The sequence below is a fragment of the Athene noctua genome, chromosome 1 (genome assembly GCF_965140245.1).
Source record: "Athene noctua chromosome 1, bAthNoc1.hap1.1, whole genome shotgun sequence".
Taxonomy (NCBI): Eukaryota; Metazoa; Chordata; class Aves; order Strigiformes; family Strigidae; genus Athene; species Athene noctua.
Genome location: NC_134037.1, coordinates 35648685 through 35664742, shown reverse-complemented (window position 1 = coordinate 35664742; position 16058 = coordinate 35648685). Strand labels below are relative to the sequence as shown.

At 40.4% G+C, this 16058-nt stretch overlaps 1 protein-coding gene across 5 annotated transcripts in view; it reads right to left on the bottom strand.

Moving 5' to 3' along the window:
- The window catches only part of KCNQ5 (potassium voltage-gated channel subfamily Q member 5), a 293660-nt gene that overhangs the window by 15158 nt on the left and 262444 nt on the right, over positions 1-16058 (bottom strand). For 4 of the 5 annotated variants that reach the window (XM_074895901.1, XM_074895896.1, XM_074895898.1 and 1 more), the window contains one exon: positions 10717-10937. The exons of the other annotated variant lie outside the window; for it this stretch is intronic. In XM_074895901.1, the coding sequence (XP_074752002.1) occupies positions 10717-10937 (221 nt within the window). The remainder of the gene's footprint in view (positions 1-10716; positions 10938-16058) is intronic. 5 annotated transcript variants of the gene reach the window in all.

The following is a 16058-nucleotide window of genomic DNA, read 5'->3' as shown; positions in this document are numbered from 1 at the left end:
GGTGCCATGTCTGATCAGCCTCTCCAATTACTTCTCCCAGTACCAAAATCTCCCAGCTCATTTCTAAGTGCCATGCTAAAACCAGAGCTTTTTATGCTACTGTTATTTCCAGTGGCTGTCTAAGGCTTGAATCTACTCAGTTATGCCAGTATAAATTAGGAATAATTTTGCTAGGGTCAACAGATCTACAACCATGTAACCCCAGTGAAACAGGAGACTCCAACTTGAAAGTTTAAAATAAACATGTTTCTGAATGGTTCTCTCACTGATATGGTTCCTGGGTCCTTTGCCAAGTACAGTGTCATTAATAAAAGGGCTTCCTTAGTACAGTATATCTTTGCAGAACTGTTTTGAGAATTGGTGCAATTACAGTACTGCATGTTTCTCACATGTTGATACAAAAATCAGCAAAATCTTTAGACAGATGTTGGAAAATTCTTATAAATTTAAGCCAGCTTTAAGAAGATACCGCTCCTAATAAATCACCTTCTTTTTTTCTTTCTAGTATTCCCACTGACATGAATTTCCTTCATTATGGCAGGCACTCTACCACATGTTAATAAAACTTGTGAAAAGCTATAAACCTTGTTTGATTCATATGGGAAACATTCATGTTTCTTTAGAATACTGAGCAGACTTGGGAAAAAGTTTGGGAAATGCATAGTAACAATTTGGAAAAAAATTCCAGCTAAAAACACCACTGAAATAAAAGTTCACATTCTGATGAATTTTTCCAGTGGAAGCTCATGTTGTGCACGACATAGTTACGAGGTGAGATGTACTTGTATTGCTTCTGACCCTCTCAAGTTCATCGTCGGGGTCAGGGCTGTGTTGGGGTCACTTTGGCTGCTTTGGCAGCTCCAGCTGTTAAAATCCCTGCCAGTTCCCAGACACAGCTAAGCTACAGCCTCCAACAAGCCTCACTCCCAGCTGCTGCCTGTTCCCAGAGAGAGCCCTCCTCATCATTAATGGGGCAGGTAGACCCTCTGGTGCCAGCTCATGCCTAACCCTGCACACATCTGCTTCTTCATCTTTCCCCATACCCTTTGTCTATGTCTCCTGCGCTCTGTTGGGGTGGCTGTGCGTGGTCCAAGCAGGGTCCACAAAGAACTTTAGGCAACAGCTCCTCTGCATGAACCTGGCCACTCTGCCAAACCTTCCTGGGGTTGGCACCGGTCCTTCTTTTTCTCCAGGAGCCACTACCATCAGCAAAACAGGCCTTTCATGTCTGTCTCTCGGGCAGCTCACAAATCTGGTCTCAATGGTTGCCAAAGTGTCTCAATACAGATTTAGACATACCCCTGCAAGTCTCCCAAAGAAGGGGTGTCAGCCAGTCTGACAATCCAGAAACAATTCCCATTTTCTAATACCATCATCTTTACAATTCAGGATGTGTTTTGACCCTAAACATCAATCTGGAAAGCATTAATTTCACAACTGATGAGGCATCTGCCATTGTCTTACAATCTTTGACATTATTTACTTTGGGCTACAGTCTTGTCTTTGCCGTTTTTAAATTTCTTTCTCTTTCTTCCTGAAGAGCAGTCTTTGATTTAATCACACAGCAAATCAGCAATTACCAAGAAATAGAAAAGAGGCATGAACAAGTCATTAAAATCATCTTGATATTTTCCTGTTTGTCACAGTATTTATGCATTCTTCATGCAAACTCCAGTCATTTATGATCACCCCAAATTAATGGGTGAAAAATTACACTGTACTGAAACATTATATGTCATCAACAGAAAATTTATGAGTTTGTATCTGCATTTCATATGGCTCTGTGCAAAGGTTATGCACAAGGCTTGATTTATTATTTCTGTAAATATCATGTGTCCTTTCTTAGAAGTGTTTTGTGTTGCTTAATAATATGCTTTAGCGTTGGGAAAATTGTGACACTGCTCTGATCACCCTCATAGCTCCATGCTTTCAATGTCAGTAACATTCAAGTAATTATGTGCCTGTCTAATAGAATCAAAAAGATTTTGTTTCTGGGAACTGCCATATGCTAGCAACAACAATCCAGCATTAATAAATGCATGTGCTGACACCATGTATAGTCCTATGGAAGTGCTTCTAACAAAGTGATTGGTATGGTGATCCCAACATAGATCCTTTGGCTTGTTTTTTGGAAGCCTTAGGGAGCTCTCAGATCTTACTCTGTCCGCGTAGGAGGTAGTTAGGTCTCTTATGTGGGTGATCTAAATCATTTCTGCTGGGGCTGAGTACCCATCTTCAAGACATGGCAAAACCTAAATAGGGCCTGAAGTTGATAGTCTGCATATGACTCTCAATTATTCATGTTACAGCACAATGTTGTGTCAACTTGGTAAAAAAAGCACTGATTTTGGAGAAGAAGTCTGATTGATTTTCATTGTAATGCATGACTCAAGGTGAAAGATGGATGGTGGCCTAATTTTCACAGGTGCTGAGTTACATCAAGCCATAGTTTATCATTCAAAATCCAGAGTTCAACTTGGGAATTGAAGTCCAAGTGATTCATATGCATCTCCACAGGCTGTTCTCCACCCCTTTCAACAGTCACATCTGAGTGCAGAGCTGCTCTGGCTGCCCAGGGCAGCAGAGCAGGGCACCCCAATATGACACGCTCATCTCCAAACTAATTTTCTGCGTGAGCGGTCAGAAAGAAAATGAGTGGAGATTTCAATGTGTGTAACTTCTGGGCAAGTAAAGTTAGACACAAATTCAAAGCTTTTGGAGGACAGATTGTCCCTGGGGGAGGTGCCAATACATAGGTCTGCTGCAGCAGGGGTGCCTGGGCAGCTGCTTTAGTGTTAAGACTCCAAACTGCCTCACTCTTAAATGGCTACTGAGCTTAGATGACCCCTCCTGTTCAAGAAGCAATGTTGGCAGCTTAATACTCTCATTATTCTGTTCTTTCAGCTCCTTTTGCAAGGAACGTAGCACCCCTGTTATGCTGCTCTAGGTAATGCCTAGCATGCCTACAAGGTAGGTGCATTTCACTCAACTTTACACTGCTTTTGCAGTACCTTTCTTCACCTTCAGCATTTGCTATGGGGAGTTAGGGATTTAGCCTAAATTCTCTACAAAACGGAGACATCCTGTATGTATTTTATATTACTTCCACAAATATCATAACGCACAGAATGTTTCACAAAATCTCAGTTACTTTTTTCCCTCAAAAATTATTCTAAGTACAAACATCTTCATGGTTTATGTTCATACAATTCATGCCATTTTGCTTTATCAAAATGAAACGTGTCTAGCCTAGTGCCTTTGTTTGAATTGTTTCATGAAACTTCTCACCCCTTCACAAGCTCCCATTATTTTCCTGTTTGTTCAACCATGAACATAAATCCTCTTCACTGCCCCTAAAAGTGATTTTCTTTCATGTTTTCCTTTGCTATCAACAAGCTGACTCTTTTTCAGTAAAGAGTTCACATAAACCATTTTACTGTGATTGCTTGCTAAGCTTCATAGGAAAAATCAACTGAAAAAAAGCAACACTAGTTGGGATGGAATTTAATCATATACTTAATGATAAGAACACCTAAAACTCCCCCAAAGACGGAAAGGCAGCAGCCCATGTTTACATGCTTTCCAGAGCAGAGGCCAGAAGAAGGAGGCCCAAGGAAGTGAATCATGTATTTATTTCCTTGATCCCTGAAAAAAAAAAAGCTAAGACTTTCTTCTAGTCATGAAAGAAGAAAGGAGGAAGGACAAATAAACTTATGTGACATGCTCTTCATGTTAGATGCTTAAAATTTGTCTAGAAAATGACACAAAAATTCCTGATAGTACACAACAGTACTCAAGTGGCAAAATTATGAAAAATTATTGAAAACACTGTTTACAAGGAGTTTTTGTGAAATGATTGCCATTTCCATGTTGGAAAGCAATTTCACAGGAAAGGAAGGAAATTGGTGCCTCCTGGAAGGAGGAGCACTTCTACACGAGCTTGTAGGAGCTCCCTTTCCCTTGTGCTCGACCTGAGCCTCTACCCTGCAGGCAGTACCTATGAGGAGTGCAGTAGTGCTGTATGCATAGCCAGTTCCTTTCTGCTGAAAAAGGAAAAGCTTCTCAGATGGGCAAGAGAACAGGACATCAGAACTGGAACTTGGTAGCTGCAGTTGCAGTACGAAGCAGAATATCATATCTCTAACAACATTTTACATGTGAAAGCATTTCTAAAAATGCTCAGATTTGGCCAAAATGGAAGATAGCAATACATGGAAAGTTTTTTATGTATTCTGGGTGTAATTATCTAGTCTCCTTTCTTTGTAAGTGCAATTTTTTAAGGTCAGAAACCTAATTTTTATCAGTTATCATATAATGCAGGCAAGTTCTAAATATCTAAAATTCTAGCATTCCTTTCTAACAACTCTCAGTTATCTTTAGTTATTATTTAATTTCTCAAAAATTTTCTGCACTGGCAATATTTCATGGAACAGCTCCCAATACTTAATTAAAAAGTAGTCCTTTTCATTTTGAGTGATGATATGAAAACCCAGGAGACTTTCTAAAAACAATCCATTAACTGAACAATAATTGTGCAGTTAAAACGGTTGATCTTATTATAAATAGTGACACATTAGCCATCAAGTTTAGTTGGCCATGTGAGATAGTATGAAAGAAAAATGCTAGGTGACTCTAAAGGTATGATTCCAGTGTATTTTTAGATACATATCTCTGCTATTTTATATACACCGCAAACAATAAGTAAAAACTGAAAAGAAGTTGCAGATATATATGATAAGATCTAGAACTGTGGACTAATGAGCTAAATGTCACACCTAATTGACCGTCTCCCTGCAAGACCCTGTAGCACACATCAGTTGATGTGATGTCTGATATTCCATAAGGTCTACAGAGATTTCCATGTCCTGTTGTTTGAAGAAGGTGGTAGCTGTGGGCAAAGGGAGAGAGGAGGATGCCAGCTTTAGATTCAGGTAGCCACAGCAGAGTCCTGTATTTTAAAAAGCTATGAGAGATGTCTAAACATTTTCTAAAAATGGAGACATTCCTCAAATGTTTCAGATTTGCTGCAGGTGGGTTACAGAATCACAGAATTGTCTAGGTTGGAAAAGACCTTGAAGATCATCCAGTCCAACCATTAACCTAGCACTGACAGTTCCCAACTACACCATGTTCCTCAGCGGGGTGTTGACTCTATTCTTATATGGTGGTTCGGAAGTTTTATGAGCATCCTCACAAAATGACTTCTTAACTCATGTGTTTACTCTCCACTGCAGATGAAGTTATCTGAAATCCAGGCAAATCATACTTCTGTGTGGTGGTCTGCTGCTGTCCTTCATGGAGCTGAGCTTGCTAATCATTCACCTGTGACCAGTGAGTAAGCACTCAGTCCAGCCAGCAACGGTGCACAGCAAGTTCCTCAAGATGTATCATAAAAAGAGAGACTAAATTATGGACTCATATGGCCAGGACCTTGGTTGGAATAAACTAAAATAATGCCTCAAAACCAATGGCCTGCACTTATTTACACAAAATGAAAAAATGGCTCAGAGCTTAGATCAGAATGCCAGGTCTTCCTAATTAGTTACAGTGACAATGGTAATAAACAAGAGCTCTATCATTAAGTTAAAAAATCACAAGAAAATAAATCTCCTGTCTAGCACAAATTGATACATTGCTAATAAAATGTCATTTAGTCCCATCATATGGGGTTTATACAAATTGAGCAGCTTTGTTTTGACATCATGCAGCTTCATTTTGAATCAGCAAATTTAAGCTGAGACGTAAAAGCAACCAAACTAAGGACCTTTGCCCCATCAAGTGAACCCTGTACAAGGTCAAGATGTTTGTGCTACTGAGAGGAAAACCTGTCATTTTTGCAATACATAAATTACATGGTAGTAACTGAAGACATGGGGGCTGAAATGCACAACTGCATTCTTTCGATGGCTCTTATAATATACTCTTCCCCTGAGGATTTTGTGCAAGTAGGGAATGAAAGGCTAGAGGTTGTGTAAGCAAGGATGGTGAAAGAAATCAAATATTTCCTTAGAGACTTCTTTTTAATTAATCAAATGAAATATGTTTGTAATATATCCAGTGCTGAATGCTTTTGATGTTTTATTCAAAAAGCCACACAATGTCTCTAGGTTACAGTAAAGGCACAATAACTCATGCAGAGGCTTAGAAGCATAGGATGGTAGAAAACAAGTATAATAGGGCATTTTTGTCCCTCATTGATAACTGCATCTACAACGTAATACCAGTTCATTACTTCAGCTGTGGTGGTGCAAGACTGGAGAATGATTTAAGCAGAAAAGATTCTGTTCCTTAGAAAATGCGGAAAGCAGGAAAAAAAAATTACAGCAGGAACACCAGTGTCTGCAAAGGCAAGAATTTGTGAAGTGAGTCTCTGTGGCTGGATCTACGCTACATACAAAGGGGGATGGGCACAGTGCCTTAAGCAATGGCACGAGACCACCTGTACTATTTAATTGCTTGTGCAGACTCTGGCATGGGTTTGGTCCCTGCCAGTGGGTATTCTCATGTGCTGGGGGCTATTCCCCATGAGTGGTTTGGCTGTGGTTTCCCTGGTTTTGGTGCAGGAACACTGCATGAGAGGGCCCTGGGGCCAGAGGTGGCTCCTGGCTCACGTAGTGTACAGGTATGGGGGTGGCTGCCAGCGGCTCTGAGGTCAGGCAGCACCTTCACCCATGTGATGTGGCATCCCTTCAGGGGAGGGTCTTGCACGACCTTATATGATTCCTGTATCCTTTTAAGTGTACACTTTGTAAAGCTTCACTATTTACCATACTTGACTGGTGAAGATTTTCCTTTGATCTGCTTGATCCTGATAATTTCCTTTTAGACTGATAACAGGGATTAGAAATACAGCATCCTGTCACCTTCGTTTATTTGTGCAGGGTCTCCTCTTCAACAGGAGTTCTGGCAGTTGTGAACACACGTCACCAAAGGCTGGACATGTATTTAAAATCGGTTTATATAAGTCTTGGTTTTCAATTTCACTCCCCTGCACTGTTGTTAAATGCTCTAGAGAGCATTTGCAGCCACGCCACCAAAGACCTCTCCAGTCATCAAAGCTCTCTCAGGTTTGGATTCCATTTGCAAATGCACATATGTAGCTGAAATAATTGCTGCTGTTGCCAAGCCACTTTGGCAATGGCAATAAATAGTTTATAGGCAGTTTCAGAGGACTGTTGCTATCCATAAATAAAGCCATTTATGTAACAGTTTTGGTCATACTGTTCTAAGGCTGCTATGACAAAATCCTTTTGGGAGATACCTGTGCCCAGCTTAAGTGTTTTGCTTGTTGTCAAGAAGCTCTCTAACAGGCAACAGGGGAGTGTTAGTAAGCTTTTGTTACGGAGTAGCCTAAGAGGAAGGCTACTACATTTTCAGTCATGTTAGTCTCTTAGCTGCCTCTCTGGATTAGAAACCTCCCTTTACAGGCCAGTTTCTAATTGCTAATGTTTAGTTTTTTCAGCAGTCTCTTTCTGATGGTTTTGGCCCAGATTCCCACCATGTCCTTTATCAGAACTCTGTCCACCCTTGAAAGTTGCTCTGTTGACTATCTGTCTTGGATCATCCTCGTACCTTAACAATTTCTCTTCATTTCAGAACCCTCTACTTACATATTTGTTTCCTTGCTTTACTTTTACACAGACTTCAGCGTACCTCACCATCATAGAGAGGTAGTTCCTCCTCTACTTGTGGTAAGAGAAAATAATTTACAACCCCATATCCCATATGCTGAAAGAAAAATGAAGCAACTATCTGAGTGTCTTCTCTTTTGGAAGGGGAAGTTCCTAGTAAGAGTTTATTATTTTTTCATTACATCACTAATATAAAGTTTTTACACTGGAACGGGTACCCAGTACTATGTTGTCACAGTCCAAAAGGTCTATTGCAAGCGTCATTTCTTCTCCCCCCAAACATGCTACAGAGATGTAAGAATCATCAGAAGAACCAGCGGTTCAAAGGTATTGTTTTGTGTCCAGACTCTCATCCAGAAAGGGCTGGCTTCTAGTTTGGCTTGAAGATCAACCTACCAAAATAATTAATCCTTTGCTGGAGAATACTTCAAAGAGGAAACTGGAGGACCTGACAACCAAGAGATATTAATAAAATGCTGCAAATACTTTATTTTCACCCAGTGAAAAATGCAAGATGTTCGAAACTAAATAAGTCATCTCCAGATCCTTTTCATTGAGCTGTCAAATGCAGAAAGCATATCAAACTATGAAATTGGTAACACACCAAAAAAGAAGAAGAAAAAGAAATCAAAGTTGGTAGTGCCTGACTTTTCCTGCAATGTAAGGGTAAGGCAGCAGGGAGCTGTCTCTCAGCAGTGAGCACACTGGACATCTCTGATGATACTAGTCCTAGAAGTAGCTGGATGAGTTCCCAGAGTGGAAACTTGGCATTTCCCTAAAAGCTGGAGACAATGGAAGCTGTTCCTTCTGCCACAGATGAGAAATTGGTTGTATCTGTTGGCCCCAGTTCATAAGGGTGGACTAGTAGCTGGAAACCGCTGACCAGGAAACAGGCTGCACTCGCCCTGAGGAGCGGGAGGATCTTTAAGGGTTTACGCACAGCAATGAATGCTCTGTTGTTATTATCTTTTATGTACAGATATATCCAAGGTACCGTTTATGCCACCTTTTCCGTGAAAGGGAGACAATAAAAGGGAACACAATCTTCTTGTGCAGATCATTGCTATTAATGACAATACATACAGGACAAAGTAGAGGACACGATGAGGAAATGTTTCTGTGACAAATGGGTTGATGGAAAACTAAATGGATGCTTGAGTGAGGTATAGGCTGTAGGGCTAGAGCAGAAGTGAGCCACTGATACTCCAGGACTGTACTCAGCGAATTACTCTCTTCTTAGGTCACTTCCAGGCACAGTGCAAGTTACGGGTGTTTAACCTATGAAATCACTTCTGGTGTGATTTTGGGGAGATACTTATGCTGTGTAAGTGATTATGTAGGAAGACTAAATTTAGACAGGGTAACTTCAACCCCACTCTGGTACCTAGAGCACTTCTCACTTTCCATTGTGGCCTTGTCCCAGCTCCACATCAGCATAAGTCCCAGGCCAGCATCACACAGCCCATGTGCTGCAGCTGCCATGGGACACAAGCCAGGCCCTGTGCCCCAGAATGTAGCGAGGAGTGGTGAGCAACCTGGATAGCAGCCTGGTGGCTGGTACACCCTCACTGTAACGCAGCCAAATTTGGGATTTGTGCATCTGAAAGGTCTCTGCAGGGGAGGGCTAGCCTGGAATGATGACCTTAGCAAACACTGTTGGTTTGTCTTGTTTGCTCTCCAGGAAATGTTTATTTACCCAGGCTTTTCCTGAAGAGATGTGTTGCGTAGGACATCCTCAGTGGAGGGATGGGGCATTTCAGTTCAATGGGTATTTGGCAACCTACATGTCTGTGATAACATGTGCTCTTAAAAAGGAAGCAGACACCAAAATTGCACTTCTGTCTAATTAGTTTTACCACAATTGTTGGATGTAACATGCATGATTGCCATTGTAGAAAGAGTTTAAAATTATGTCTCTTTACTTGGATCAAATTATTTACATTGTACCTTTCCCATACAGTCAGGGTCACTGCCTCCTGTTGTAGCCAATCAGTTTTTTTCTCTTATTTTCTACCTGGGCATCCCACAAGAAAGAACAAAACGTTTGTAAGTTGGGAAGAATGTTAATGGAGAAACCCAAATCTAAATTCACTGGGGCAGCAGTACTCCCAGAGCTGTGTGAGTGCACCTTTCAGTGCAGGACCCATCCCTGGGGTCAGACTCATCTGGTGCTCTTGCTCCTGCCTGTTGCAACGCTGCTTTCACCCACTTTGGTGGTCCCTGGTTAGGGGAGTCACTGTCTCTGTTTTGGCAAGCTTTTGCAGATGAAGATCTCTGCCTGGACGCTGGCTAGTTTAATGCCAGAGAGGACCTTAGCTAGCAAATGGGGAGCAGAGGGGGGCAGCATGGGAGGCAGTGTGCAGGAAAGGCTATGTTCTTGCCTGCTGAGGGGTCAGAGAGCCATTATGACAAAGATCCACTTCTTCACTTGTCAGAAGTTCTTCCTACATGTCAAACACCCTTTAGAAATCAATACATAAAACCAGTAACGCTGGTTTTGTTTGCTAAAGCCACCTGCCTTACAGAACTGGATACAACCCTGTAAAACTTAAAGCACCCAGTAGTTTGTCTTGTGGCAGGTGATTGTATCCCCGGTGGAGGTAAGAGGGCATTTCCCAGCTCCTCAGCAAGCTCCTTCGCCTGAGGGGGCCAGGGCTGTACAAGCTGTGCTCTTGCCTGGCAAAGGCACCGCTGGAGCACTGGTGGCCATGGTGCGAGCCCCGCCAGTGAGAGGCGGCAGGTCTGGGCAGCAGCCACAGCCAGTGCTGGGAGAGGGGGGCTGTGGCAGCAGAGCTGCTGCAGCCAAACCCGTGGGGATGCATTTAGTCTACCTGTGATTTTCTGTAGTGACCCCTTTTTCTACCAGTTGCTTTCTATGTACCACTGACACAAGATTTCTTACTAAAAAAAAATATCACATTGGCATGCGCTTTGAAGGAGGCTATAGCTTTCTTGTGTCTCTGCCCCCAAGTAACAACTCTTTCTGCCTTTCCAAAACCAGGTTGCATTCACAGTGTAGGTGTGCAAGAGCATGAGCTGGCTGGGAGCAGCGTGCAATGGCAAATGAGGCACGAAAAACTCCTACCGTCAACCATGGGTTTGGGCTGCGAGCTCTTCAGCCGCAGTGAGGGCCTGAAGCGGGTTCGGTCATTGAAGCTCCAGCTCTTCTGGACTTTGGTTGGGCTGCCCTCAGTGGCGATGTCAGCACCTGGTGACCGGCGATCTCCAACTGAAGACTGTCTGTTCTTTATACTTTGACCTCGTGGGCTGGCCATCCGGACCCGCTCCTTAAAACTTAGCTTTTGACTGTGAAGAAGAGAAATATATTTTATTTCATAGTTCCTTCACTCCATTACTTTTTTGTATCATATGATAATAAAAAAAAATTTATAAAAATTCTCAATAGTATGAATCTGTTTCTTACACACTTTTATTTTCATTGAATATATTTCATTTGGGAATTAAATTGATGTAATCTGTTTCTCATAAAGGCATTATCAATGGCAGTCTGTCTTACAATACCGAATAACCTTGTAAGGGAGATTAAAATTAATAAATAGAAACAAATTTCACCCAATTATAGATTAATCTCTAAGATTTTTTTTTCTATTCCTTGTAGTTTAAATAGGTTTATTTCCATGTTAGTCAGCCCAGCTCAATGCATTTCTGGTCATCTCTTCAGATAAACAAGAACAAAATGTATTCTATTATTACTGCATGCCATGTAGTATTGTTTTTTTTTTTTTTTAAGCAGGCAAAAATACTGTTAGTATATTCATGCTTTTTCAAGATGTGGCACTTCCAACATTTCATATGCATTGTTAGTGATCACTCATATCCAGAATTCCTTGTTACAGCACTTACTTGGACAAGATGAAACCAAAATTAACAAAACATCAAAGAAACAGCGTGATGACCAATTAATGGAAATGTAATGATACACTGTGTGCTCACTAAAGTAATTGCTGGAGATTAAGCTGGGAGCTGACTACCTGCAGGTGATACCAGACAGGTGCTTTAGGGCTGGTACAAAAGCCCAGCCAAGCTAATGACTGTAACTGCTGGATCAACAGTGGCCCTGTGGTCTTACAGTTGGCCAAGTGTAAGCTGAATTTTTTTCCTCCTGTGCTTATAATCCTCCCCTCCAGTCAGCTAAATGTGCGATGTATAGATTTTCTGCTTCCCAGTGCTTAAATTACCTTTGTTCATGTTCAAACATACCTGATGAACATCCTGTGGTCACCATCTGCCTGTGCTTTTTCATTATTTAACATTTTTGACTTTGTTTGTCTCTTCCTTTAGCAAAAGGCACAAAGGGCAAACAGAAGGGAAGTCTGATACCAAGGTTTGGAAACATTGTTTTATCTACAAGGTTAAGTTTGATTGCCTGTACAAGGGAATAGTCATCTTGATCACTGGTCCTGTTCTTGCAAGGGGAAAAATGATGGGAGCAATGCAGTAGTTGCTCATGGTGTGATGTTACTGGCTCCTGCAGTCCTACTACCCTGGCCTAGGCTTTGGGGGTCCTTTTAAAACACCTATAGCAAAGCCTGTCTACCTGCAAATTATAATCGTACTTGAAGTGAAGACACTTTCTAGTAATTTCAAAGGCTTTCATTTAACTTCAGCATGCCCATAAGATGTTTTAAACAGAAATGAATTCTGCAGGCAATTAACTAATGCTAACACTGACTATTAACTAATGTGAACATGGACTATGTGGTTCTTAGATGTTTAACCTACTGCACTCTGAAAGTACAGTGTTAATATGTAATTATATGAAATGGAAGGTAGTAATAAACTTCTCTGGCTGTGAAATGTTGAGATAATCAGATATCTTTGTCCATGCACAGCATAGCATAGCATAGCATTTCATTCTGAATACAAACATCACTGAGAGCAGAAAGGATGCAGTCTGTAGCAGGCAAAGCACATGCTGGGAAGCTTATAATGAGATAATTTTCAAGAATGCTGAAAAATGAGCACATCAGTTGAAAGATTATTAGATAAATGTATTTCTATATGGCATGTTGAATCACTTGAAAGAATACGTTTACTGTAATTTCAAAATGTAATCTCCCTTCTTCCCTTGCCCAAAGTAAGCAATTGTTGAAATAAACACATCATGGTGCTGGAAATGTTATCTATTTCCATTGCAAATTGTTACCCAGACCTGCAGTACTGTGTGCTGTTGCATATGCAATACAAAAGACCCACAGAACCTACTATTTGAAAGAAAAGTAAGTTCTAAAATTTAATTTTCAATATAAATTACAATTCAAGACTGAATTACATTTCAGCTCAGGAATCTTTTGCATTGTACAATTTAATGAAAATACAAGCTGTGAAATATTTATTACCTGCATTATTGCATTGTCATACTATACAGCATGAGCAACAGAATCAAAATGGACTTCTTATTATAGATATTATTCCTAGGCATGTGTCCTCTGTGCTTTTCTGAACTCCTCTTATGGCTCAAATTGCATTTGCTATTGAAGTATGAAATCAAATTACACTTTTTTTGACAAATTTTAGAGTAAAAAAGTTTCTGGACAGCTCTCTTCTTGTTGCACTAATTAAAATGAAAGGAAAATTGATAAAATAGCCATAAAAATGATCAGTATGGACCATATTTTTTATAATCCCATTAATTCCAAAATAAAAATGAAAATTAAAAAAATGAAAAAAGTATATGTGTTGTTCTGTCAATTAATTTGTAGTAATGAAAGCAATGGCTGCCTTGAAATAATTTCTACACATGGTTTTTTCATTTATAAAAGCTGAATGGTACACAATGGCTACTTAACCTGAATATCTTTAGTTCTTCAAATCAAAGCAATGAGGCAATGATGAAAGGAACAGTAGACACTTCATCTGTACTAGAGACATTTTTCAAAAGTGCAACACTGAGAATGAAAATATGAATTTAAAGTGCAGACTTCATACTTAAAAAAAAAAAAAAAAAATCTGCTTTGTAGCAATGGAAATGTATTGGCATGCCAAGGGTCCATGCGCAGGATGCTGCATCATGAAGAGAAATGCAGCCCTTGAAGGAAGCATGGTTTGGAAACTCTGTTTTGCATCTTGAGAGTTTCTCCAAATACACTTGTTACAGCAGTTCTTCACTTCTTGGATCCCTGTTCCTGTTTTGAGACTGGTGGGAAATGTTCCTGAAGTCATTGGGTCCTACTCAGCGCAGGCATAAATTCTATGACTTGGTGCAGTGGACAATTCATGCTTGGGAGAAGAAAGCTGCTGTCCTTGGGAGCAAGCTGCCAAGGGGCTCTTCTATGTATGGTAAATAACACATCATGAAGAAATAACTGAATCAGAGCATTTTGGGAGCATCCTGACTGTGGCTTTTTCCCACAGTGAAAGTCCCTTTCCTTACAGACAATACAGTTCCTGGCTTTAGACTCTCTGTTGCAACACTGGTAGAGATGTTGTTAGAGATACAGAGTGGAGATAATCTTATGTCCTTTCAAGTATCTCTGGGCATTCTGCACTTGAATCAGTAGCCACTGAAGCCTTTAGGGCCCTTTACTCTGATTTAATGGTTGTTGAATTAGCACTGTTCAGTGCCTCTTGCAGGACCTAGCCTACTATATTTTTCTCTCTCCCCTCTTCTCTTTTTACAGAATGCCCAAAGGAAATCCCTTGAATTAATGTAATCCTGTTAATGGCCATTGGAAACTCACATATCCCTCCAAGTACTCCCAAACTTTAAGTTGAATGTTGGTCAAAAAGGCAAAAACCATGAATCAGGAAAACGGATGACTAAATGCTGTCTGAAATTACACAAGATCCTGAATCAGACCTAAATGACAAGGATCTGAGAGAACCACATCTGTCTTTAAGTAATCTCTGCATTCTTTTAGATATTTGTCTGTCCATCATTTCTTGCACCTGACATGATTTATCCCAGTTTGGTATATATGCATTTTCTTTCTACTACAGTCTTCCTTGCCAGTGGTAATCTCTTGCGACCTATTGCTCCTCTACTCTTGCAGGTTGCAAGTCGTGGAATATATTCACGTCAATAACACTGGAGCTTTGAAAGATCTTTTAAGGGAGGTCAATTACAACTGCCAATGGTGGGAAAAAAGCACGTGACTTTTCCCTATGTGTTTGCCTTCTGGAAGGTCTGTTGCAGGATCTTACTGCTTATTCTTCCCATCAGTATATGCATGAGCTGCTCACTTCCCTGGGATAGCAAAGGACTTTCTATTTTTTAATTCTTTTAAAAATTCTCTTTTCCACCTTAGATTTAAAAAGAAATAAGTGTTTAGGGACACTAGAGGTCACTGTGGCTTCACTGCAAGGGGAACGAACACTTCTCTGCTGGACCAAATGACTAGACTTGAAAAGATTTGGTTTTAATTGATAAATGCCTACAAACCTTTGCTTTTCTCTCTCGTACTCACAGCTCTGCCTGTCTTCTATGGACCATCTTACTATACTTTATGGTTAACTGAGCATCTCTTTGCTTCCCAGTCCCACTCCCTTACTTCCTGCATTTCTGGTCAAGTTTATCTTCTGCCCTGTTACAGTCTCAGACCTGCAGCACTACTGCTTGATACTAATCACAGTTTATGATTTGTTTGCCAGTTTTTCTTACTGAGCTGTCTGGTGGAAGCAGGAATAGGAAGAAATTGAAATGAATCAGAAGTAACTGAAGGGTCTGAGGCTGAGGGAAAACGCTTTGGATCTCAAGTCGGAGACGGAAGCTAAAATTGCCAAAAACTTATCACCCACGGCAAACAACAGCAAGCAAACATATGTGCCAATTTTCATCAGTTAACTTCCGATAAATACAGATGTTGATTCTTACCAAGCCTACAGATGACTTTACTGAAATTAAGCTAAGTTGAACAAATGCAAATGCAATGGATAGTACAGTGAAGACTGAGGTTCAAATATTCAAGACTTCTCCACCAGTCTCATGCTAGGACCATGAACCCAAGAAATGTAGTGTTATATCTCATACCTTCAATGTGTAATAACAAGAATTTCAGAGACATAATGTCTTAAAGTTCAATTGTCAAACAGAAAAAAATACATGATGTTCAGGGGTTTTGTGTATTTTTTCCTTTTTCAAAACAGTTTCCAGATGAAGAGAAACTAATTTTTATCTCCATTTTCTGTCACTGGCTTGTACTTCTATTGTCTTTTAAATTATTTTCAAAAAGTAAGAAAAAAATTGTAATAAGCTTGAGTTATAAATCAAGGGTTTCTTCCCATAAGATACATCCATCTAGGAATTACCATTTTTGGTAAGAGACACACTTTCCACAGAATTCAGCTGAAGCAGATGGTTGATTTCACATGCATTCCTCTACCTTCCAGTATAGGATGCAGGCACAGCTTCCACAGGCTGTGTCCAAGGGGATTCTTCTCAACAACAATTGCACATTTCGACTGTTG